We start from the raw sequence: 24194 nt of genomic DNA on the forward strand, positions 1-24194 counted from the left end.
TGATCACTCTTTTCTTATTCTAGTAGCATTTAAAGAGTGTGTCTTGGGGGTATAGCCAAGATGACAGAGTAAAAGCATGGTCTCACCAGAGTTCTCTCCCAAACTCCTCCAAATACTTGTAAAAAATGACTCTAAAAAAATCTGAGAGCAGCAGAACCCACAAAAAGACAGAGTGAAACAAATCTCCAGCCCAAGACAACCTGGAGGATCAGCAGGAAAGGTCTGCTGCGCCAGGCTGAGAGAGCAATCCAGCACAGGCCACTATAGCACAGACTGGGCCCCAGCAAGCCCGGAGAAGGCTGTAGGGAGACTGAATTACAGTTGTGATGGTTTCCAGACTTCTCAACCCACAAACACCAAAGACAACCTAAAAGGTCAGTGGGAAGGAGCTGTTAGACCTGGGTGAGAGAGGAACCCAGTCCAGTCCAAGCCCCAGTGCAGTCCTGGCACCAGCAAACCAGGAGCAGGCATGGCAATGGCAGTGGCTGTTTCTAGAGCTCACAGGTAGTAAAGATTATAGGGCTCTCATTGCTAGCACTGAGGCGGGACTCTGTTGCTTTGCCCATACCTGGATCTGGGTCACAAGCCTGGGTGGCAGTCCTGAGGCAAAGAGAAGTACTGGCACAGGAGAACTTGTGGCAGTAGTGCAGAGGGAACCCTCCTCACAGTTACAGGGCAGAAAAGAGTGCTTGTGGTCACTCATATACCACACCACAGGCCAGGAGAGGAGTAAACACTTCTCCTTAGATCCTACCACTTAGGAAGAACTGAAAACTTACAGGTCCTGAGAAGTATTTCTGAAAATAGCTGCACAAAAGCTTGAGATAGTATGCTCTCCATACTGGAAACAGAGCCCTGCCTTAACAAAGAGTTAAAAAGTCAAGAAAGAGGCTGGGAAAATGAGCAAACAGAAGAAAAACCCCTCAGACTAAAGAATCCTACATTGGAGATAAGGAAGATCAACACATACAGTCAGTAAAAGACAACAAAGTCAAAGTTTCTGTATTCAAAGCCTCCAAGAAAAATATGAATTGGTCTCAGACCATCAAAGAACTCAAAAAGGATTTTGAAAATCAAGAAAGAGAGACAGCACAGGATAGGAGTCTGGAGTAGCTAGCTGAGAGAGAAGCACAGGGCCCATGGCAACAACAGCAGCTACTCCTGGGGCTATCAGTTCACAGACTAAATGTTTGCAAGTCACCTACTTGAAGTTCTGGGAGCCAAGATGGCAGAGTAAACTGTAAGTGCTCTCACCCTCCCTTGCTGAACTTGAAAAACCCAGAGAATAATGCTCCAGGAAAAATTTGGAAATAGTGGAGCCAGCAGAAGGGGTACAGCAGTCTTTCTGCTCAGGAGGCTGGGGAGATTGTCAAGAAAAGTTCCTCTTTCTGTGGCTGATGGGGAGCAGTGCAGGACTGGAGACACCTCAGCAAACCCCACCTCAAAGTACCAGCAGGACATCCTGAGCCCTGGGGGGTGGGGATGGGTGGGTGGGGATGGAGCCAATAAGTACCATCACCAGGATTCCAGACATGCCTTAGCACAGCCAGGGAAATTGGGCAGACATCAGCACTGACAGGGTTCACCAGCCCCTGAGCCTGCCCCTGTTCCAGTGCAGCCCTAGGAGAGAAGGAGACCTCCAAAGGCCAGAATATACCTCTCCCACATTCCACTCTGCTAGCTTCAGTGTAACCCCAGGAAAACTCAGATAGTCTTCACCTGGCCTCAGACTTGGCACACACCAGTCAGCTCAGCACCATATGTATAGCTGTAGCATTATATACTTCTAGTTGAAAGAACTAGAGGGCACAGCATAAAAAATCAGTAATCAAGCCTCTAGTCCCTAGCACAAGAAATGTGGGATAGAGCTCCCTGTTCCCCAGAAGCAGATATCTATGTTAAAATTCAGGAAAAAAGGCAATCACCATGAGCAAGAAGCAAAGCAAAGACCACAGAATCTTATTACAGAGATGGAAAATTAAACTATGAATTCATAAGAGGACAGCGTTCACACTACACCCACATCTGAAACCTCAAAAGGGAATATGAACTGACTTGAAGCCTAAAGAACACTCTTGGAAGAGCTCAAGAAGGATTTTAAAAGCCAAATTAGAGAGGCAGAAGAAAACTTGACCAATGATTTTAAAAATATAATCAGCTCCTTAAAAGTAAAATTGGCCAAATGGATAAGGAGAAACCTAACTGGAGAAAATAATTCCTTAAAATGAAAGATTGGACAAATGGAAAAGAAGGTACAAAAGCTAAGTGAAGAAAACAACTCATTAAAAATTAGAATTGGGCAAGTAGAAGCTAAAGACTCTATGAGGCATCAAGAATCAGTCAAACAAAATTTAAAGAATAAAAAAATAGAAGAAAATGTAAAAATATCTCATTGAAAAAGCAACTGATCTGGAAAACAGATTCAGGAGAGAAAAATCTAAGAATTATTAGTCGATCAGAAAGCCATGATGAAAAAAAGAGGCTGGACAGTATCTTCCAAGAAGTCATCAAGGAAAACTGCCCTGAGGTCCCAGATACAGAAGACAAAATAGTCATCAAAAAAATCCATCGATATATGAATGTAATGGAGTACTATTGTGCCATAAGAAATGATGAACAAGAGGACTTCAGAGAGGCCTGGAAGGACTTATATGACCTGATGCTGAGTGAAAGGAGCAGAACCAGGAGAACTTTGTGCACAGCAACGACCACAGTGTGTGAGAGTGTTTTCTGGTAGACTTGGAATTTTGTAATAATGCAAGAACTTCTTAAAAAAAAAAAATCCCAGTGGTGATTCTCTAAGGCAAAATGCCTTCCACACTCAGAGAAAGAAATATGGAAGTCATTCGCAGAATGTAGCAGATCATGTTTGTGTATGTGTATGTTTTTGTGTATCATGTTTTGATTTGTTATATGATTTCTTCCATTTATTTTAGTCCGACTACATAGCATGACTATAGTGAAAATGTACTCAATAGGAAAGTATATGTAGAACCTATACAGAATTGTATGCAGTCGTGGGGAGGGAGGGGGGTAGTGGGGGATAGGTGTGGGGGGGATAAAATCTCAATTGTATGGCAGTGATTGTTAAACATTAAAAAATAATTTTAAAAAAAATCCATCGATCACCTCCTGAAAGAGATCCCAAATTGAAAATGTCAAGAAATATTGCAGGTAAATTCCAAAACTATCAAGTGAGGGAGAAAATCCTGTAATCAGCTAGAAAGAAATAATTCAAATATCAAAGAATTACAGTCAGGATGACATAGGACCTTATGGCTTTTACATTAAAAGACTGAAAGGATTGGAATATGATATTTCATAAGGCAAAGGAGTTTGGACTACATTCAAGGAACCCAGCACATAATCTTTCAGGCCAGGAGATGGACATTCAATGAAATAAGGAATTTCCAGACCTTCCTGATGAAAAGGCCAGAGCTCAACAGAAAATCTGATCTTCAAATACAAGACTCAAGAGAGGCATACAAAGGTAAATAGGAAAAAAAAGAAAAAAATTTGTTACTTAATATGAGCAAACTCTTTATCTCCCTATATGGGAGGATGACACTTGTTAATCTTGAGAATTGCATATGTATTACAACATTTTAAAAGGATATACATAGATAGAGGGTGTGGATATAAATTAGCTGATGTGATGATAAAAAATTAAGGGGTGCAATGGGAGAAGAACAAAGGAGGAGGAACAAGAAATTAAATGACATAAAGAGGCACAAAAACTATTACAGTAGAAGGAAAGAAAGGAGGGATATGAGCATTGTCTGAGCTTTACTCTCATCAGATTTGGTTCAAGGAGGGAATAACAAACTCAGTTAAGTATAGAAATCCAACTTGCTCTGCAGGCAATGTGGGGGAAAGGGGAAAGAAGAGTGAGGAGGTGGTTAGAAGGGAGGGAAGAAGAAGTAAGAGAAAAGGGAAACAATTCAGGGGTGGGGGGAGCCCTGGCAGAAGGGAGGGGGAGATTTTGGGAGGTGCTAGTCAAAAGTAAAACTCTTTTGAGGAGGGGAAGGGAGAAAGGAGAAATAAAAGCATAAACAGTGAGGAAAATAGGACAGACAGAAAGATACAGATAGTAATCATAATGGTGAATGTGAATGAGATAGACTCTCTCATAAAATGGAATCAGATAGAAGAATGGATTAAAAACCATAATACTACAATATGTTGTTTACAAGAAACACATCTGAAACAGGGGGATATACACATGATAAAGGTAAAAGGCTGGAGTAGAATATATTATAGTTCAGCTGAAATAAAAAAAAGGAGGGGTAGCAATCCTAACCTCAGACAAAGGAAATGCAAAAACATATCTAATCAAAAGAGATAAGCAAGGAAACTATATCCTGCTACAAGCACCATAGATAATGAAGTAATATCATTACTAAACATATATGTACCAAGTGGTATAGTATCGACATTCTTAAAGAAGTTAAGAGAGTTACAGGAACTTGATAAATCTAATCTCAAAATAAACAAAAAAGAAATTAAAGAGGTGAATAGAATTCTGGAAAATGTAGACCTCTGGAGAAAACTGAAAGGGAATAGCAAGGAATATACCTTTTTCTCAATGGTACATAGCACATACACAAAAATCAACCATGTTCTAGGACATAAAAGGCTCACAATTCAGTTTAGAAAGGCAGAAATAGTCAATGCATCCTTTTCAGATCATGATGCAATAAAAATTATATGTAATTAAAGGGCCATGGAAAGATAGAACAAAAATTTATTGCAAACTAAATAATGTAATCCTAATGAATGACTGGGTCAAACCACAAATCATAGAAACACTCAATAACTTCATTCAAGAGAATGATAATAATGAGACAACCTACCAAAACTTATGGGATGCAGTGAAATCAGTTTTTACGGGAACTTTTATATCTCTGAATGCTTACATGAATAAAACAGAGAAAGAGGAGATCAATGAATTGGGCATGCAACTGAAAAAGCTAGAAAAAGAACAAACTGAAAATTCCCAATCAAATACCAAATTATAAATACTGAAAACCAAAGGAGAGATTAATAAAATTGAAATTAAGAAAATGATTGAATGAAAAAATAAAATTAAAAGTTGATTTTATGGAAAAAAACAATAAAATTTATAAATCTTTTGTCAATTTGATTTTAAAAAAAGAAAGAAGAAAATCAAATTACCATTATTAAAAATGAAAAGGGCGAACTCACCTCCAACAAGGAAGAAATTAAAACAATAATTAGAAATTATTTTGCCCAATTGTATGCCCATAAATTTGACATTCCAAGTGAAATGGATGAATATTTAAAAAACTATAAATTGTCCAGATTAGCAAAAGAGGAAATTTAATACTTAAATAATCCCATCTTAGAAAAAGAAATTGAACAAGTCATCAATAAACTCCCTAAGAAAAAAATTCTATCAAACATTTAAAGAACAGTTAATTGCAATACTATATAGACTATTTGGGAAAATTCTTGAAGAAAGACTCCTATCAAATTCTTTTTATGATACAAATATGGTTCTGATACCTAAACCAGGAAGAGCCAAAACAAAGAAAATTATAGACCAATTTCTCTAATGAATAAAGATGCAAACATTTAAATAAGATATTAACAAAAAGAATACAGCAACTTATCACAAGAATAATACATTATGATCAGGAAGGATTTACACCAGGAATGCAGGGCTGGTTCAATATTAGGAAAACTATCAACATTATTGGTCATATCAACAAGAAAACTAACAGAAATCATATGATTATCTCAATAAATGCAGAAAAAGTTTCTGACAAAATTCAACACACATTCCTATTGAAAACAATGGAGAGCACAGGAATAAATGGAGCCTTCCTTGAAATAATGAGTAGTATCTACCTAAAACCATCAGCAAGCATTACAGTTAATAGGGATAGATGTATTTCCAATTAGATCAGGGGTCAAATAAGGATGTCCACTATCACCACTGTTATTCAATATGGTACCAAAAATGTTAGCTTTAGCAATAAGAGAAGAAAATGAAATAGAAAGAATTAGAATAGGCAAAGAAGAAACTAAGTTATCACTCTTTGCAGACCATATGATAATATACTTAGAGAAGCATAGTATCTTCTATGAATCAAGTAAAAATCTACTTGAAATAATAAGCAACTTTAGCAAAGCTGTAAGATACAAAATAAACCCACAAAAATCATCTGCATTAGAGAACTGAGTCAAATTTATAGTACAAGTCATTCCTCAATTCATAAATGGTCAAAGGATATGAACAGGCAGTTTTCAGAGAAAAAAATTAAAGGTATCTATAATCATGAAAAATGCTCTGAATCACTATTGATTAGAGAGATACAAATCAAAACAATTCTGAGGTACCACCATGGCTAAGATGACAAAACAGGAAAATGACAAATGTTGGAGAAGATGTGGGAAAGGTGGAACATTAATTCATCACTGGTGAGCAATTTAAAAATATGCTCTAAGGGCTATCAAAACGTGCATACCTTTTGACCCAGTAATACCACATCTAGAACTATATTCCAAAGAGATAATAAAAATGGGGAAAGGATTCACATGTATAAAAATATTTATAGCAGCCTTTTTTGTAGTGGCCAAGAACTTGAAATCAAGGGGATGCCCATAAATTGGGGAGTGGCTGAACAAATTGTGGTATATGAATGTGATGGAATACTATTTTGTCATAAGAAACGATGAGTAGGACTTCAGAAAAACCTGGAAAGACTTATATGAACTGATGCTGAGTGAGGGGAGCAGAACTAGAACACTATACACAGTAAAAGCCACAGTGTGCAAGGATTGTTTCTGATGGACTTAGCAATGCAAGGACCTAAAACATTCCCAAAAGGCTTTTGAGGCAAAATGCCATCCAAATCCAGAGAAAGAACTATGGAATCAGAACGCAGAATGAAGAATATTTTCTTTTGTCTTATGTTTTATTTTGTTTTGTTTTTTCTTATGGTTTCACCTATTCATTTTAATTCTTCCATACAATATGACTAATGTGAAAATGTGTTTAATAAGAATATATGTATAGAACCCAGATAAGATTGCATGCTACCTTGGGGAGGGAGGGAGGATAGAGGGGAAGAAAATTCAAAACTTATGAAAATAATTATTGAAGATTGAAAACAAATAAATTAAATTTAAAAAATCATCTGCATTTCTATATATTACTAACAAAACCTAACAGCAAGTGATAGAGAAATCCCATTTAAAGTTACACTATAAAATATCAGGGAGTCTACCTGCCAAAACAAAACCAGGTACTACATGGACACAATTATAAAACACTTTTCACACAAATAAACTGAGATCTAAATAATTAGAAAAACATCACTTACTCATAGGTAGGCAGGGCTAATGTAATAAAATGATAATTCAACCTAAATTAGTTTATTCATTCAGTGCCATACCAAATTACCAAAAAAGTATTTTATAGTTACAAAAAAATAAAATCAAAATTCATCTGGAAGAACAAAAGATTCAGAATATCAAGGGAATTAATGAAAAGAAATGCTAGGGAAGGTGGCTTAGCCATACCAGCTCTTAAATTGTACTATAAAGCAGCAATCATCAAAACCACTTGGTACTGGTTTGTTGTTGTGGTGGTGGTTATCCTTGGTTCTCGAAGAGGACCATGACATCAAGATGATGACATGACTTGCAGTTGACTTTGATTTGTGGGAGGGAGGGTTGTGCAAGGTCACCAACCTCATTTTCTAAGAAATAGAGGGGTAGATCAGTAGAATACAGGCTAGGCACACAAGACATAGTAGTCAATGACTATAGCAGTCTACTGTTTGATAAACCCAAAGACCCCAGCTTCTGGGAAAAGTACTCGCTGTTGGACAAAAACTTCTAGGAAAACTGGAAAATAATGTGACAGAAATTGGGTATTGACCAATGCCTGACCCCACATACCAAAATAAAGTCCAAATGAGTACATAATCGAGGTATAAAGGCTGATGCTATAAACAAACTATAGGAGGAAGGAATAGTTTATTTGTCAGATTTATGGAGAATGGAGGAATTTATGACCAAACAAGAGATAGAGAACATTATGATGTAAAATGGATAATTTTGATTACATTGAATTGAAAAGTTTTTGTACAAAGTCAATGCAACCAAGATTAGGAGGGAAGCAGAAAACTGGGAAAGAATTTTTATAACTAGTGTTTGTGATAAAGGACTCAGTTCTAAAATATAGAGAGAAATGACTCAAATTTACAAGAATATAAGCCATTTCCCAATTGATAAAGATCAAAGGATATGAACAGATAATTTTCAGAGGAAGAAGTTAAAGCTATCTATAGTCATATGAAAAAATGCTCTAAATCACTATTGATTAGAGAGATGCAAATCAAAACAACTCTGAGGTACCACCTGAAACCTATCAGATTGGCTAACATGACAAAACAGGAAAATGATAAATGTTGAAGAAGATGTGAGAAAGGTGGAATACTAATTCATCACTGGTGAGCAATTTGGAACTATGTCCAAAGGGCTACAAAGATGTGCATACCGTTTGACCAAGCAATATCACTTCTAGGACTGTATCCCCAAGAGATCATAAAAATGGGAAAGGGTCCCACATGTATAAAAATATTTATAGCAGCACTCTTTGTAGTTGCCAAAAACTGGAAATCAAGGGGATGCCCATCAACTGGGGAATGGCTGAATAAATTATGGTATATGAATGTAATGGAATACTATTGCGCAATAAGAAATGATAAACAACAAGACTTCAGAGAGGCCTGGAAGGACTTATATGATCTGATGCTGAGAGAAAGAAGCAGAACCAGGAAAACTTTGTGCACAGCAACGACCACAGTGTGCGAGAGTTTTTTCTGGTAGACTTCAAACTTTGTAACAATGCAAGAACTTAAAAAAAAAAAGTTCCCAATGGTCTTCTAAGGCAAAATGCCTTCCACACTCAGAGAAAGAAATATAGAATTCATTCGCAGAATGTAGCAGATCATTTTTGTGTGTGTGTGTATTATGTCTTGATTTGTTATATGATTTCTTCCATTTATTTTAGTTCATCTACACAGCATGACTATAGTGAAAATGTATTCAATAGAAAAGTATGTGTAGATCCTATATAGAACTGTATGCTATCTTGGGGAGGAAGGGGGATGGTGGGGGGTACGTAGGGGGGGAAAAATCTAAGTTTTATGGTAGTGATTGTAGAACATTAAAAATAAAAAAAATTTAAAAATGTAATTAAAAAATAATAAAGTACTATATGGGGGAAAAAAAAAGCAGAATTAGCCAAATGGAAAAAGAGGTTCAAAAGCTCACTGAAGAAAATAGTTCTTTAAAAATTAGAATGGAGCAGATGGAAGCTAATGACTTTATGAGAAACCAAGAAATTTCAAAACAAAAGCAAAAGAATGAAAAAATGGAAGACTGTGAAATATTTCTTTGGAAAAACAACTGACCTGGAAAACAGATCCAGGAGAAACAATTTAAAAATTATGGGACAACCTGAAAGCCATGATCAAAAAAAGAGCCTACACATCATCTTTCATGAAATTATCAAGGAAAATTGCCCTGATATTCTAGAAGCAGAGGGCAAAATAAACATTGAAAGAATCCACAGATCACTGCTGAAAGAGATCTGAAAAGAAAAACTCCTAGGAATATTGTAGCCAAATGCCAGAATTCCCAGGTCAAGAAGAAAATATTACAAGCAGCTAGAAAGAAACAATTTGAGTACTGTGGAGATAGAATCAGGATAACACAGGATCTAGCAGCTTCTACATTAAGGGATCAAAGGGCTTGGAAAATGATATTCCAGAAGTCAAAGGAACTACAATTAAAACCAAGAATCACCTACCCAGCAAAACTGAGTATAATACTTCAGGGGGAAAAAATGGCCATTCAGTGAAATAGAGGACTTTCAAGCATTTTTGATGAAAAGACCAGAGTTGAATAGAAATTTGACTTTCAAACACAAGAATCAAGAGAAACATGAAAAGGTAAACAGAACAGAGAAATCATAAGAGACTTAGATAAAGTTGAACTGTTTACATTCCTACATGGAAAGATAATATTTGTAACTCTTGAAACTTTTCTCAGTATTTGGGTAGTTGGAGGGATTATACACACATATATATAAATGGAGGGCACAGGGTGAATTGAAAAGGAAGGGATGATATCTAAAAAAAATAAAATTAAGGGGCAAAAGAGGAATATATTGGGAGGAGAAAGGAAGAAATGGAATGGGGCAAATCATCTCTCATAAAAGAGGCAAGAAAAAGCTTTTTTAATGGAGGGAAAAGGGTGGAAGGTGAGAGGGAAAAAGTGAAGCTTACTCTCATCACATTTGACTTAAGGAGGAAATAACATGCACACTCAATTTGGTATGAAAATCTATCTTACACTACAAGAACGTAGGGGAGAAAGGGATAAAGTGGGATGATAGAAGGGAGGGCAAATTGGAGGAGGGAGTAATTACAAGTAAACACTTTAGGGGAGGGACAAGGTCAAAAGAGAGAACAGAATAAATGGGGGGCAGGATAGGATGGAGGAAATATAGTTAGTCTTTCACTATTATGGAAAGTCTTTTTTAAAACTACACGTATATAGCCTATATTGAATTGCTTGCCTTCTCAGTGAGGATGGGTGGGAAGGGAGGAAGAGAGAGAAGATGGAATTCAAAGCTTTAGGAACAAATGTTGAGAATTGTTTTTACATGCAACTGGGAAATAAGAAATACAGATAATGGGGTACAGAAATCTATTTGTCCCACAAGAAAAGAGAGAAGATGGGGATAAGGGAAGGGAGGGGTGTGACAGAAGGGTGGGCAAGTTGGGGGAATGGGTAATCAGAATGCACAGTGTTTTGGGGTGAGGGAGGGCAGAGATGGGGAGAAAATTTGGAACTCAAAATCTTGTGGAAATGAATGTTGAAATCTAAAAGTAAATAAATAAATACATAAATAAATAAAAGGAAAGATGAGCAAGTAGACTTCAGAAAAACCTGAAAAGACTTATATGAACTGATGCTGAGGGGAGCAGAATGAGGAATAACAGTCACAGTGTGTGAAGACTGTTTTTAATAGACTTAGCCCTTCACAGCAATGCAAGGACCTAAAACATTTCCAGAGGAGTCATGATGCAAAATGTCATTCACATCCAGAGTAAGAACTATGGAGTCAGAATGCAGAATGAAGCAGACTATTTTCTTTTTTGTTATGTTTTGTTTTTCTCATGGTTTCTCCCATTTGTTTTAATTTTTCTATGCAACATGACTACTGTGATAATGTGTTTAATAGGAATATGTGTGTAGAGCCCATATAAGATTGCATGACATCTTGGGGAGGGAGAGAAAATTTAGAACTTATGGAAGTGACTATTGAAAACTGAAAACAAATAAATTAATATATTTGAAAAAATAAAATAAAAAGGTTTATAAGAAAAAAAAGAAAATCAAGTAAGAGAAGTAGAGGGAAATTTTTGAAGAGAAATGATAGTGATGCAAGAAAATCATGAAAAATAAATCAATAGCTTGCTAAAGGAGACCCAGAAGAATAATAATACCTTTAAAAAGCAGACTAACCCAAATAACAAAAGTGCTCCAAAAAGTCAATGAGTAGAAAAATGCTTTAAAACACAGAACTGGCCAAATGGAAAAGGAGATCCAAAAATCTCACTGAAGAAAATAATTCCTTAGAAATTAGAATAAAGCAAATGGAAGCTAATGACTCTATGAGAAATTAATAAATCATAAAACAGAACCAAAAGAATGAAAAAAATAGAAAACAATGTGAAATATCTCATTAGAAAAACAAATGACCTGAAAAAATAGATCCAGGAGAAATAATTTAAAAAATTATTGGACTACCTGAAGGTCATGATAAAAAAAAGAGCATATACACCATCTTTCAAGAAATTATCAAAGAAAACTGCCCTGATATGGTAGAACCAAAGGGTAAAATAGAAACTGAAAGAATCCACTGATCACCTCCTGAAAGAGATCCCAAAAGGAAAACTCTAGGAATATTATAGCCAAATTTCAGTGTTGTCTGGTCAGGGAGAAAATATTTCAAGCAGCCAGCAAGAAACAATTCAAGTACTGTGGAAACATGATCAAGATAACACAAGATTTAGCAGCTTCTACATTAAGAGATTGGAGGGCTTAGAATAAGATATTCCAGAGGTCAAAGGAGCTAGGATTACAACCAAGCATCACCGACCCAGCAAAACTGAGTGTAATCAGTAAGAGGGAAAAACTTATATTCAATGATGTAAAGGAATTTAATGCATTTTTGAGAAAAAAAAAGAGCTAAATAGAAAGTTTGACTTTCAACTATGACTCAAGAGAAGCATAAAAAGTTAAATAAGAAAGAGAAATCATAAGGGACTTGTTGAAGTTGAACTGTTTATATTCCTACCTGCAAAGTTGATATTTGATTAGAGAAATACAAATGGAAACAACTCTGAGGTACCACATCACACCTATCAGACTGGCTAATACGAAAGAAAAGGAAAATGATAAATGTTGGAGAAGATGTGGGAAAAGTGGAACACTAATGCATTGTTGGTAGAGTTGTAAACTGATCCAACCATTCTGGAGAACAATTTGGATCTATGCCCACAGAGCAACCAAACTTCACATACCCTTTGACCACAACTAGGTCTATAATCCAAAGAGATCATAAAAAGGGAGAAAGCCCTACACATGCAAAAATATTAAAAGTAGCCCTTTTTGTGGTGGCAAAATATTAAAAAATGAGGGGATTTGTTAATTGGGGAATGACTGAACAAGCTGTGGTATATGAATGTAATGGAAAACTACTGTGCAATAAGAAATTATGAACACATAGATTCCTGAAACACCTGGAAAGAATAGTAAAACTGATACAAAGTGAAATGACCAGAACCAGGAAAACATTGTACACAGTATCAGTAACACTGTGTGATGATCAAGTATGAATGACTCAGCTCTTCTCAGTAATAAAATGATCCAGGACAAGTAAAAATGACTCATGAGGGAAAATGCTAACCACTTAAAGAACTGATGGACTCTGAAGGCAGATGGAAGCATACATTTTTCACTTTTTATTCTTTTGTTTTTTCTTTTGATCTCTTTCTTCTTTCACACCTGTTATTAATAAGGAAATGTGCTCTACCCGACAGCAAATATATTACCTATATCAAATTGACTATCATTTTAGGAAGGGCGAAGGGAGGGAGAAAAATACGAAAATCAGAATCTTGTAAAACTGAAAGTTAAAAATTTTCGACATGTAATTGGGGGAAAAATTAAATATTATAAAAATTAAAAACATATAGGCATATAGTTATCTCATCCATTTGGAATCTACATATAGTAAGATGCTGACATATTTCTGTGGCATAACCGATTCTTCTTGCTTCTTACTATACTGCACTCTAAGACTCCCTACTCAACAATTCTTTTCTTCCTTAAGTAGCTTTTACACAATTCACATTTTACACAATTTCCTTTTGCCATGATACCTTATACTTTCTTTTCTCTTTTCAGTATTTTTGACTTTAATATTTCTTGTTGTCTCATGGAGTCATTGGCTCCTATTTGGTCCATTCTAATTTTCAGGAAATTTATTACATGGGCAAAGTTTTATACCTCTTATGCTAAGCTGTTAGTTCCCTTTCCAAATCTTTCTTTCATAGCTTTCACTTTTTCCAAATTTTTTCATCAAGTACTCTCATTGTTTAAAAAAGTTTCTTTGATGCTTAAAAAAAAAACAACTCATGTTTTATCTCTTCCAGGAATTCCAGCTACATTTTTGACCAAGCTGTGGTTTTTCTTTGAGGCTTTTCTTGTAGCTGTTTTGGAGTCATTTTCTACTTTGAGGTTTGTATCTTGAACTTCCCTGCCACCATAATAGCTCATTATGGTGTGGTTCTTTTTTTGTTTGCTTATTTTTCCAGCCTGCTTCCTGGCTTCAAGATTCATGTCAGGGCTAGGCTCTGCAGCACTTTTAGAAGGAAAGTCTAAGCTGAATCTATTACTGCTTTTGTGGTTATTGAGTATTGAATTATTCCAGGGTCTCAGGGAGAATCTATAAAGGAACAGACTTACAAGGTTGCAGTATTCCAAAAGTAGTCTGATCCAGGGCAAAGTCAGACTGGTATCCCTTGGATCTGAGCTCTGAAAGGTCCTGACCTGAGTTGGGGCCTGTAAAAGAATAGAATGCTACCCTATCAGACAGATGGAAAGCTCTGTTAAGTTCTGAGTGTCAAATCCACAGGCTCCCCTGGGGCTGGGATTCCTCCTTTCTTCTGAAAGCTGAACTAGATGCTGGAAATGAGACCCTGCTCTACCCTAGGGACTGGATCCACACCACTGCTGAGAGGGTTCTGAACTTTCTTCTTTCTCAGGATAGCAATCAAGACCTTTCTGCCCTGCAATGCCACCCAGGTGCATAGGTCCCCTTCTCAGTCTGACCTGGAACTGGATAGTAGATGCCAAAGCTGCCAATTCATGCCTTTCTTGGTTGCAGTACCGCTGTGTGGGTCTGGGATTTCTTCTTGTCCTTGTGCATGGCCTTTCCTTAGGTGCTTGCATGGTACATTTCTGGACCAACCCCATCGCCAGTATCCACAGACCTCTTTGTCTGTGGACAAAGCCCAAAGTACCCTGGAGAGATGAGTCATGGTGACTTTTTCTGGATTTCCCTATTAGTATTCAGTCTGGTGGATTTTCTAGATCTGTTTGGAGGAGTTTTGTGAAACTCTGCTGAACTGCTTCCTACCCCTCTGCCATTTTGGCTCTGCCTGGAGGTGGTTAGATTTTAAGGGGAGACACAGTATGTGTGTATATATAGTTATATACACATACATAGACATACATACATGTGTGTATACATGTATGTATATTTGTATACATACATACATGCGCGCACATATATAAGTATGTGACAGAAACAAAGGTAAGCTAACTTTGAAAATATTAAGGGCTATAGGAGAGGAGAGAAAGATCTCTGGTATAAGATGGTATCTGAATTTGGGTCTTGGAATTTATTGAACAGGAGAATGACTTACTTAGATTTATGCTGTACAGGAGGCTATTGCAACAGTCTAGGCAAGAGGTGATGAGTACCTAGACGAGGGTGGGAGATGTGTGAGTTAAAAAAAGAATGAATGAATGTATAACATTTATCAAGCTCTTTCCATTTTTAAGTACTGTATTTATGTCTGTGTACACACATGCACACACACACACACACATACACACATGAGTCAATGTCTTCAAGGTGCCTACATTCCAAAAGAGGAGATAAATATGCAAAATACTGGCCAAAGAAAGGAGTTCTGGTCTATTAAATGGAAAAGATAGTGTGAAGAACAATGTCAACTTTTTTGAGGCAAATGGTTACTGTTCTCAGAGTAAGAGGTGGCAAGGAAAGAGGCTCTATGCACACAGCTGCACAGTGGAAAATGACCAGAGTGAAGATGAGGCTGCATGGTACCATGGCTTACTCCACAGAGGTATGATGTCTAGAGGTCTTGTTTGGGGGGTAGAAGAGGTAGCAAGCAGAAAGAATGGAATAGATGTAGGAGATAGAGTGGAAGCAGAAACAAAATTTAACAACTAATTGGATATGTGCAGTCAGGGTGGAAGGAATCAAGAAAGACACTGAGGCTGCACACTTGGTGTATTTCACAGTAACAAGGCAATTGAGAAGCAGGGTGGCTTGAGCAGAGGGAAGATAATGAGTTCTGTCTTGGACATACTGAGTTAGAGATGTCTACAGGACATCATTAGAAATATTCAATAGGCAGTTTATGATACAGGACTGGAGGTCAGAAGAGAGACTAGGGTCACATATATAGATCTGGGAGTCATTTGCATAGAAATGATAATTAAACCCATGGAAGCTGACAAAGTCACCAAGTAACAGAGTGTAGAAAGAAAAGAAAAGAGAGAGCAAGACAGAGTATTGGGCTCTACCCAGTTCAGTTAGTGGCTACAATATGGATGAAGAACCAGAAAAGGAGACTGTGAAGGAATTAGACAAGGCAGAAAGAGAACCAAGAGGGTCACAAAAACCCAGAAAAGAGAAACTATTCAGGAGAGGTGATCAATAATGTCAAATGCTTCAGAGACATCAAGAAGAATGAGAACTTTATAAAAGGCCTTTAGATTTGCCAATTAAGAGATTATGGCTGAGACATAAATGCACCTTTTCTGCTCTGAAGATCGAGGTGAATCCTAATTTCCCTTGTGAATGTGATTCAGTTACCCTCACCCTTTCTTTCTCTTTTTTTTTTTTTTTTATCTAGACTTTATTCCAGGTTTTATTCCAGTCATTTCTTTTTTTTTTTTTTGCCACATTAAAGCCTATATATATATATATTTTTTAATTTTGTAATGTTTAACAATCACTGCCATACAATTGTGATTTTATCCCCCCCACCTACCCCCCACTTCCCCCCTCCCTCCCCACGACTGCATACAATTCTGTATAGATTCTACCCTCACCCTTTCTTCCACCCTTTCTTCTCCTCCCTTCCTACCTTTTTAGAGACTGTCCTCAAGGACTCTCAGCTCTAGGCATTCTCTCGAGCTATTCCCCATACCTGGAACATTGTCCTTTCTCCACTGCGCTCCAACTACTGACTTCCCTCACTTCCTTTTAAGTCTCATTTTAGCTTACCTTCTACCGGAAGCCTTTCCCAACCCCTCTCAATTCTAGGACGTTCCCTCTGTTTTTTTCTATTATATTGTACATAACTATGTGTAAATATGTATATATATATGTATGTGTATATATATATATATATATATATATACTCATATATATGTATATATATATACATACATATGTATATGTATGTATATATATATATACATATATATATGCTTCAAATAGGTCAAGAAGAATGGAAGATTTAAAAAAGGCCTTTAGATTTGGCAATTATGAGATCACTGATAACTTTGGAAAGGATAGTTTCAGTTGACTGAGGTAATTAAATCAAAGTTGAGAGGAGAAAAAGTAGAGGAACTGAGTGTAGGAAGGCTAATACAAAGCAAGTTATGTATAGATTTGTTTGCATGTTGTTTTCCCCATTAGATAGTAAGCTTCTTGAGAGCAGGAAATATCTTCTGCCTCTTTTTGTATCACTAGTGCTTAACACAATGCCTGGAATATAGTAGGCCCTTAAAAAATGTTTATTGGATTGACTGAAATGTTCTCCTTCTGCAACTCTGCCCCTTAGAAACCTGAACTTCACTCAAAGCTCAGCTAAAGCTCTGCCTCCTTTCATGATTTCCCCAGTAATTAGTTGTTCCCTCTCAATTACTCTGAATTTGTATACCTGTTGTATTTCTGAATTTGTGAATATGTTGCATCCCTCCCAATAGGATACACACTTTGGAACAAACACAAAAGATAGTCTTTGCCATCAAGCACATAGTAAGTACTTTTAAAATGATTGGTGATTGATTGGTGGCCTAACAACACCAAGAAAACACAAGTACTCTATCAGCCAGCACCACAACACCCATACACAGAACCATTGGTTACAGCAAATGGAGAAGTTTTGAAAGCTGTGGATAACTTCACTTACCTTGGCAGTATCCTTTCTAGGGAGGTAAACATTGACAATGAGGTTGACACACACACTGCCAGAGCTAGCTCAGTGTTTGGGAGGCTCCAAAGGAGAGTGTAGGAGAGAAGAGGTATTAGACTGACTACCAAACTGAAGGTCTACAGAGCCGTTGTGCTGACCTCATTGTTATATGCCTGTGAAACACGGACAGTCTACCAATACCATGCCAGGAAACTGAATCACTTCCATTTGAATTGTCTTAGGAAGATTCTGAAGATCACCTGGCAGACACTGAGGTGCTTTCTCAAACTGCCAAGCATTCAAAATCTACTGCAGAGAGCACAACTCTGATAGGCTGGCCACTTTGTTCGAATGACAAATGTATATTATCTAAAAGACAACAGGAGACCTCAGACAGGGCAAGTGCTCACATGGTGATCAGAAGAAGCAATACAAGGACACTCTCAAGGTCTCTCTTAAGAACTTCAGAATTGATTGTGTAAAATGACAGACACTGGCACAGGACAACTCAGCATGGTGTACCCTCATCAGAGAAGGTGCTCTGCTCTATGAGCAAAGCATAATTGAAGTAGCTCAAAAGAAACAGGAGATGCACACAGTTAGAGAATCCACCCTAAATATTCACATGGACTATTTGTGCCCAACCTGTGGTAGAGAATTCCAAACTCATATTGGTCTGGTGAGCCACAGTCGGACACATTGTAACTTTACTCTAACACAGTGATGTCATTTTGGTCCTCTTCAAGAAAGAAGGACAACAACCATCTCTCATATAATCCCCCATTTTTCCTCTGATACTGCCACCACCCTTAGTACAAATCCTTAGCACCTCATATCTGGACCACTGCAATAATCCTTTAGTTGATCTGCCTGCCTAAAGTCTCTCTTCACTATAATCTGTCTTCCTCTCAGCTGATCTTCCTAAATCACAAGTATGACCATATCACACCTTGTACCCCCACCCGATGCAAAAAAATCCAGCAGCTTCCCTTTTATTGGTGATTTGTTCTGTGAAGTGTGGATTCAGTCAAAGGACCTAGAGGCCCACATGTTGCCAGATTCCCCACCCCTGCACTAGACTATGAGCTCCGTAAGAGCAGCAACTGTCTTTTACCTTTTTTTTTTTTTTTTGTATCCCCAGTACTTAGCACATTTCTGGTACACAGTAGGTGCTTATAAATGCTTGTGACTGACTGGGTTTTAGACAATGGTTCTTTAAACCAAGACTACCTCAAAACAGTGACACTATTATACAACTGGTGACACTAGTCCAATGTCATAAAAGTTTCTTTAATGTCAGAATAATTAAGAAAATTAAATGTGAATGATTCTGTACCATACATATGAAAAAAGTAGCTAGGTGGCCCAATGGATAGAGTTTTAGGTCTGGAGTCAGGAGTTCAAACCTGGCCTCAGACACTTAGTAGCTGTGTGATCCAGGGCAAGTCACTTAACTTTGTCTTAGTTTCCTCATCTACAAAATGAACTGGAGAAGGAAATCACAAATCACTCCAGTATCTTTGCTAAGAAAACCCCAAATAGGGCCACAAATGAAACCCCAAATAGGGCCACATGACTGAAACAACTAAACAATAATACATATAAAAACATCCTGACATGATTACACTCCCCTTGAAACAAAGGACAGATGCTCTACCTACTGTTAAGTCCTGTTATCTTTGTTTGCCACACATAGGACTTGGCAAGAACAATGTTGACCACCAGAGGGAACCCAAGTTGTTTTTAAAACGTAACACTAACTCAGCAGTGAATGAAATATAAAATTAAGAGGAAAATATTATTTCTGGCAGGAACAAAATCCTACAAATAAAAGCCACTTTCCAATGCTAAAATCTTGGCCCAATTCTAATACTATTTAACTGAAATAAGAACTAAATTAAGAATTCGTTTGCTACACATTTTTCTCATATACAAAATCACAAATTAAAATAATATGAAAACTTCCTGTTCTCTAATTAAAATAGTTATAAGGAAGAATAATTGTTTTATAGACACACACAGACACACACACAGACACACACACACACACACACACACACACACACACACACACACACACACACACACACACACACAATTTCCCAGATCAGGAAGTCAGGATAATGCATACCTAGCTCACTAGCTGGAATTACTATAGACCATGTAACTCCCTCCCAGGCTCAAAACAATATGCGTTATTTGAAAGTGTGTACAACTCTTAGTAAGTCTGTGTAATTTTCATTCAGAAGAGCCACATCTAAGGTTAGTGTGGAAGTTATGGAGTAGCAATTCCCAGATACCAAACATAAAATGGCTTGGAATTCAACTAGATGGCTAATGTTACTATCACTCAAGTTGGGCTGGGACACAGAAACAACACAAAGAAAGACTTCTACAACTTTATTTCCTAGCAGAAGCCAAATATTTTGCACAATTACAGAACACTAACTATGCCATCTAGAAAAATATGTTCAGATCTAATTTATACCCTTTTCCTCCTATTTTATCTCCTTAGTTCCAGCCAGATCATACTCTGATCTGACCTACTCCATCTGAAATTCACACCAAAGTCTGATAATTGCATTGTTTTTTTTTTAATTTCACACATAGATTAGCATTTTTCCCTTCAGTGTTTCATTGCTATTTGAAAGAAATAATAAATAAATAAATAAATAAAATGCCGAGTGGTATTTCAAAAACACATGGACATGTATTCTGACAAACAAATCCTTATAATTTCAGAAGTTCTGCCAACTCCACTTCCACTGTTAAAAGAAATTTGGCCCATAGCATCCTAATGGTGATGGAGACAATGTAGATTGTTTTACTCCCCCTCAGAAAGGATTTGTTCAAAGTGCAATTCCTTACTATCCCCACCATCCGCATTCATCACAAGACACCCTACACCCAGGAAAGCAAGAATGGGAGGTTATTGTTGAGAAAGAATGAATGAGACAAAGTGCAGTTCTGTTCTTGTGGCATGACAATGTGACCTAGGCCAGGGCACCGGCTGGGCTCCATGTATCCTGGCACAGCTGCCTCCACTGGATGCATAAAAATGAACCTGGCTAGAGAGCCTTTTCATTCCTGAGTCCTGTAACTCAGTCTCAGAAAGTGAATACTGGACTAGATGTTACCAAAGGTCCCTCCCCAGTTTTAACACTCTATAAAACTACAACTGGTCTTCCTCAAAGAAAAGTATGATTCCTCACCATGATTGATACAAGCAAGCACCAAATACAATTCCTGACTCATCTTTTTTAATTAGGGATTAAAATAAAAATAAACCTCCCAAGACCACAGAAGAACTCATTTTTCTCTTCTCCAAAAAATAAAGAGTAGGAATATTCTAATAAAAGTATCAAACACAGAATACCATCTGTACAAAACACTAAGGAAAACTCACAATTTCTTAAGTCTCCAATTATGCATTGAACATTTAATAAAATCATGAATAATAAGCTCTGTTCCAGATGGATTTGACCACCAGTGCACTATTAAACATAGCTATACCAGTAAGGTTATTACCACTTTCCTAAAGTGGTTATACTTATAGAAGAGTATTATACTTATAAAGAGTATTATACTTATAGAAGTGTAAAGGATCTGCTTACTGAGAGTTGGCAGAACTTCCCCAGAGAAGCCAAGCTTTGATACAAACCCTAAAATCTGAGAATCTTAATATTTTAAAGGTCATACAGTTCAATCTCCTTTCATATAGGAATCTCCATTATAATATTCCTGAAGGAGAAAATCCTATCCTGAGCCCCTACTTAAATTCTACCAGTGACTGTGAGACTCATTATCTATTTTCTACCATGATCATGCTTTTTTCACTCAGTGATCAGAGCTGATGACCAATTCACTTCTTAAAGACCTCAAGCTGATCAAGAGATTAGTCCAGAGAATAAGTTAAAACCCTCCTAAAATGGATTCCTAAATTGTGGATTATCTAAAAAGTCACATTGAACCTTTAAAAAGGAGGATATCAAGAAGAAAACAAAATTTTCTTCTGTCATCTTCTGACTCTTCATTTAAAAAAAGAAAGTCAAATAAAATTAAGAAGAGGGCCCAAAAGCCAAATTTATAGAAAACTTAAGCCAGACTCACTCTGAAGCCACCGTCTCAGGAATGGGTTCATCAAGCAGCTCCAAGCTGTGCAGGATCCAGTAACAGAGCCAGGGGCGGCTAGCATCCAGACACTGTGAGATGAACAGGGAAGAAAATACACTTCTTATTTATATTTACAACACTGCTGACATGGTATCATCTTGTGTCACTCCAAGAAGCCTAGTGAGGGAGAGGTTAAGCTATCCTAATGATAAGAATCGATAAGTGAAAGAGAATGGCTCTGGAGATCTGTGGCCTTGGCCAGGAGCTGATGTAAGTAACAAAGGAATAATATACCAATGGAATTTACCATAAACCTAGCAGGCCCTCAACCAGCAGTAAGTGAACTCAAAAGGCTAAGGGAAAACAAAAACTTGTTGGTATTCTTATCGGAGGTATTGGGAGGAAAGGGGTTTTCTATATTTTGTAAAACCTACTATTAAATGCTGTTGTCAAACAGACCCAATACAAAAAATGACATCAGAAAAATATCTGAAATATTTAATAGGAGGAAGCAGGTCAAAAAGCTCATATCCCAAATAAAAGAACCACAGAGGAAGAATATCAAAAAGTCCATGATACTCTGAAATTGATCTGAGCACCAAAAGGGTTCCTAGTTTTTGTTTTCTTTTTTAATCTGAAAACCAGGATGGCCTGACCAGATGGAACACCTGGCCCCAGACATGCTTGTGAAGCTACATGAGGAAAGGAAGATCAACAACTTGGCATACTCCCATCAAGGAGGTAACTGTACAAGTACACTGGACAAGCTTGAGAAAGACAATTTCAGGAGGCTTTGGGCAGGTAAATATAAGGTAGAAAAGCTTATCTGATTATTGGTTGGGTCAGCTAGAAAAGTCTGAAATTCAGTGCTCCTGAGCTGATATACTTACCTCATAGGCATCTGTCAGCTGTCGAAGGCCTCTTTTCAGATAATGGAAGTGCTTTTCTCGATGTAGAATGAGTCTGGAAAGACAAAGAATGTATTATAAATAAGCTTTCCATGGAAGCTTTACATGAACAGTTCCCTCTGCCCAACAATTAACATATACTTACACTCTTCCTCTCACCGTGGTCATGAAATAAATAACCTGCTCCTTTTAGAGCCCTAAAAAATGCATAAACTTTATATGGAAGCAAAAAAAAAAAAAAAAGGAAACAAACAGGATGCCCATCAATTGGAGAATGGCTGAACAAACTGTAGCACATGAATATAATGGAACATTACTGTGGCCTAAGAAATGACAAATATGAGAAAGACAGAAAAATAAAGGAAAGCTTTTATGAACTGATGCAGAGTAAAGAAAGAAAAACCAGGATGATAATCTACACAATGATTACAATAACGTAAACAAAAAGGCAACAAAAGTCAGATTGAATGCAATGAGCAATGGTGGTTCAGGAGAACAGAGGTGAAGAACTACAGGTGAAGCAGGTTGTACGCACTATTGGATGAGGTAGTTTTGCAATTTTGCTTAACTACGTTACTTTGTTACGAGTGGGAATTCAAGAAGGGGAGAGGAACAGGAGCATAAATAAGAAGATGATTATACTGTAAAAAATAAAAGGAGTCAATAAAACTATTTTTAAAAGATAAAAGACCAACATTAAGTGTCTCAAACAGTCCACTGTCCTACAGCTGGTAAGCTCTTTTTTCCAATTAGAATCCCTGTAATTCAGAGTAGCTGCTTGACTGGCTGGAAGGCCTCTCCTCCTCCTGCTCCATCACCACCCGCTCCAGCTTTACATGCCTTGTGTCTCTGTACCACTCTCCCCTCTTTCCCATGTGTCCCAAACAAGCTCCATTCTATGGTTAACAAACTGTCCTTCATGCTAGGCCTCTTCTTTTCACATACCTTAAATATTTTCGCAATCACAGAAATCTGGCTTCTCTTAAGAAAACACCGCCTCCCTGGCTCCCCTCTCCAGCACTGAAAATGCTTTCTCTCATGTTCCCAGGAGAAGGAAAAGGCACAGACAGAACAATGCTGCTCACCACCACCTCCAGACCCTCTCCCGGCTTCCATCATTTAGCCGCTTCACCTCCTTTGAGAGTCTATCTAGATCCTAGTTCCAATTCAATGCTGGGGTCATAGTTTTCCTCCCCACTATAACCCCTGCCCAGATACTTCAAATTACATGTTGGTGCATGACTCTTAGTTCATCAGCATCCTCAGTTTTATGGTCGTACCTTGAGGATCATCATCACATCACATCACACCATCACGGCCACTGTACATAATTTTAAAATTTTCTTTCTTAACCATAACCCTCCTCTCCCTTCCCCATCTCTCTGTGCTTCATCCCTCCTGAAATTATCCTCTAACCCTCCCCACATCTCAGTCATGCCATCTGCTCCTTATTTGCCCAGGCCTCAGTTCTGCTCTGGCTTCTATTCCTTCTCTTTGAAATCATTCTTTTCTTTAATTTTTAAATTTTATTTTATTTTCAGATATTTCTCCTTCCCCACACTCTCCCCTACCCATTGTGAGAAGGAAAGAAACATAAAAC

At 37.3% G+C, this 24194-nt stretch overlaps 1 protein-coding gene across 1 annotated transcript in view; it reads right to left on the minus strand.

Moving 5' to 3' along the window:
* The window catches only part of FNTB (farnesyltransferase, CAAX box, subunit beta), a 104310-nt gene that overhangs the window by 46991 nt on the left and 33125 nt on the right, over window positions 1–24194 (minus strand). Inside the window, exons 3-4 of the mRNA XM_072629588.1 lie at window positions 22577–22649; window positions 21684–21775 (exon numbers count right to left, since the gene is read on the minus strand). Coding sequence (XP_072485689.1) covers window positions 21684–21775; window positions 22577–22649 — 165 coding nt within the window. The remainder of the gene's footprint in view (window positions 1–21683; window positions 21776–22576; window positions 22650–24194) is intronic.

This window comes from Notamacropus eugenii, chromosome 1, assembly GCF_028372415.1.
Source record: "Notamacropus eugenii isolate mMacEug1 chromosome 1, mMacEug1.pri_v2, whole genome shotgun sequence".
NCBI classification, from domain to species: Eukaryota; Metazoa; Chordata; class Mammalia; order Diprotodontia; family Macropodidae; genus Notamacropus; species Notamacropus eugenii.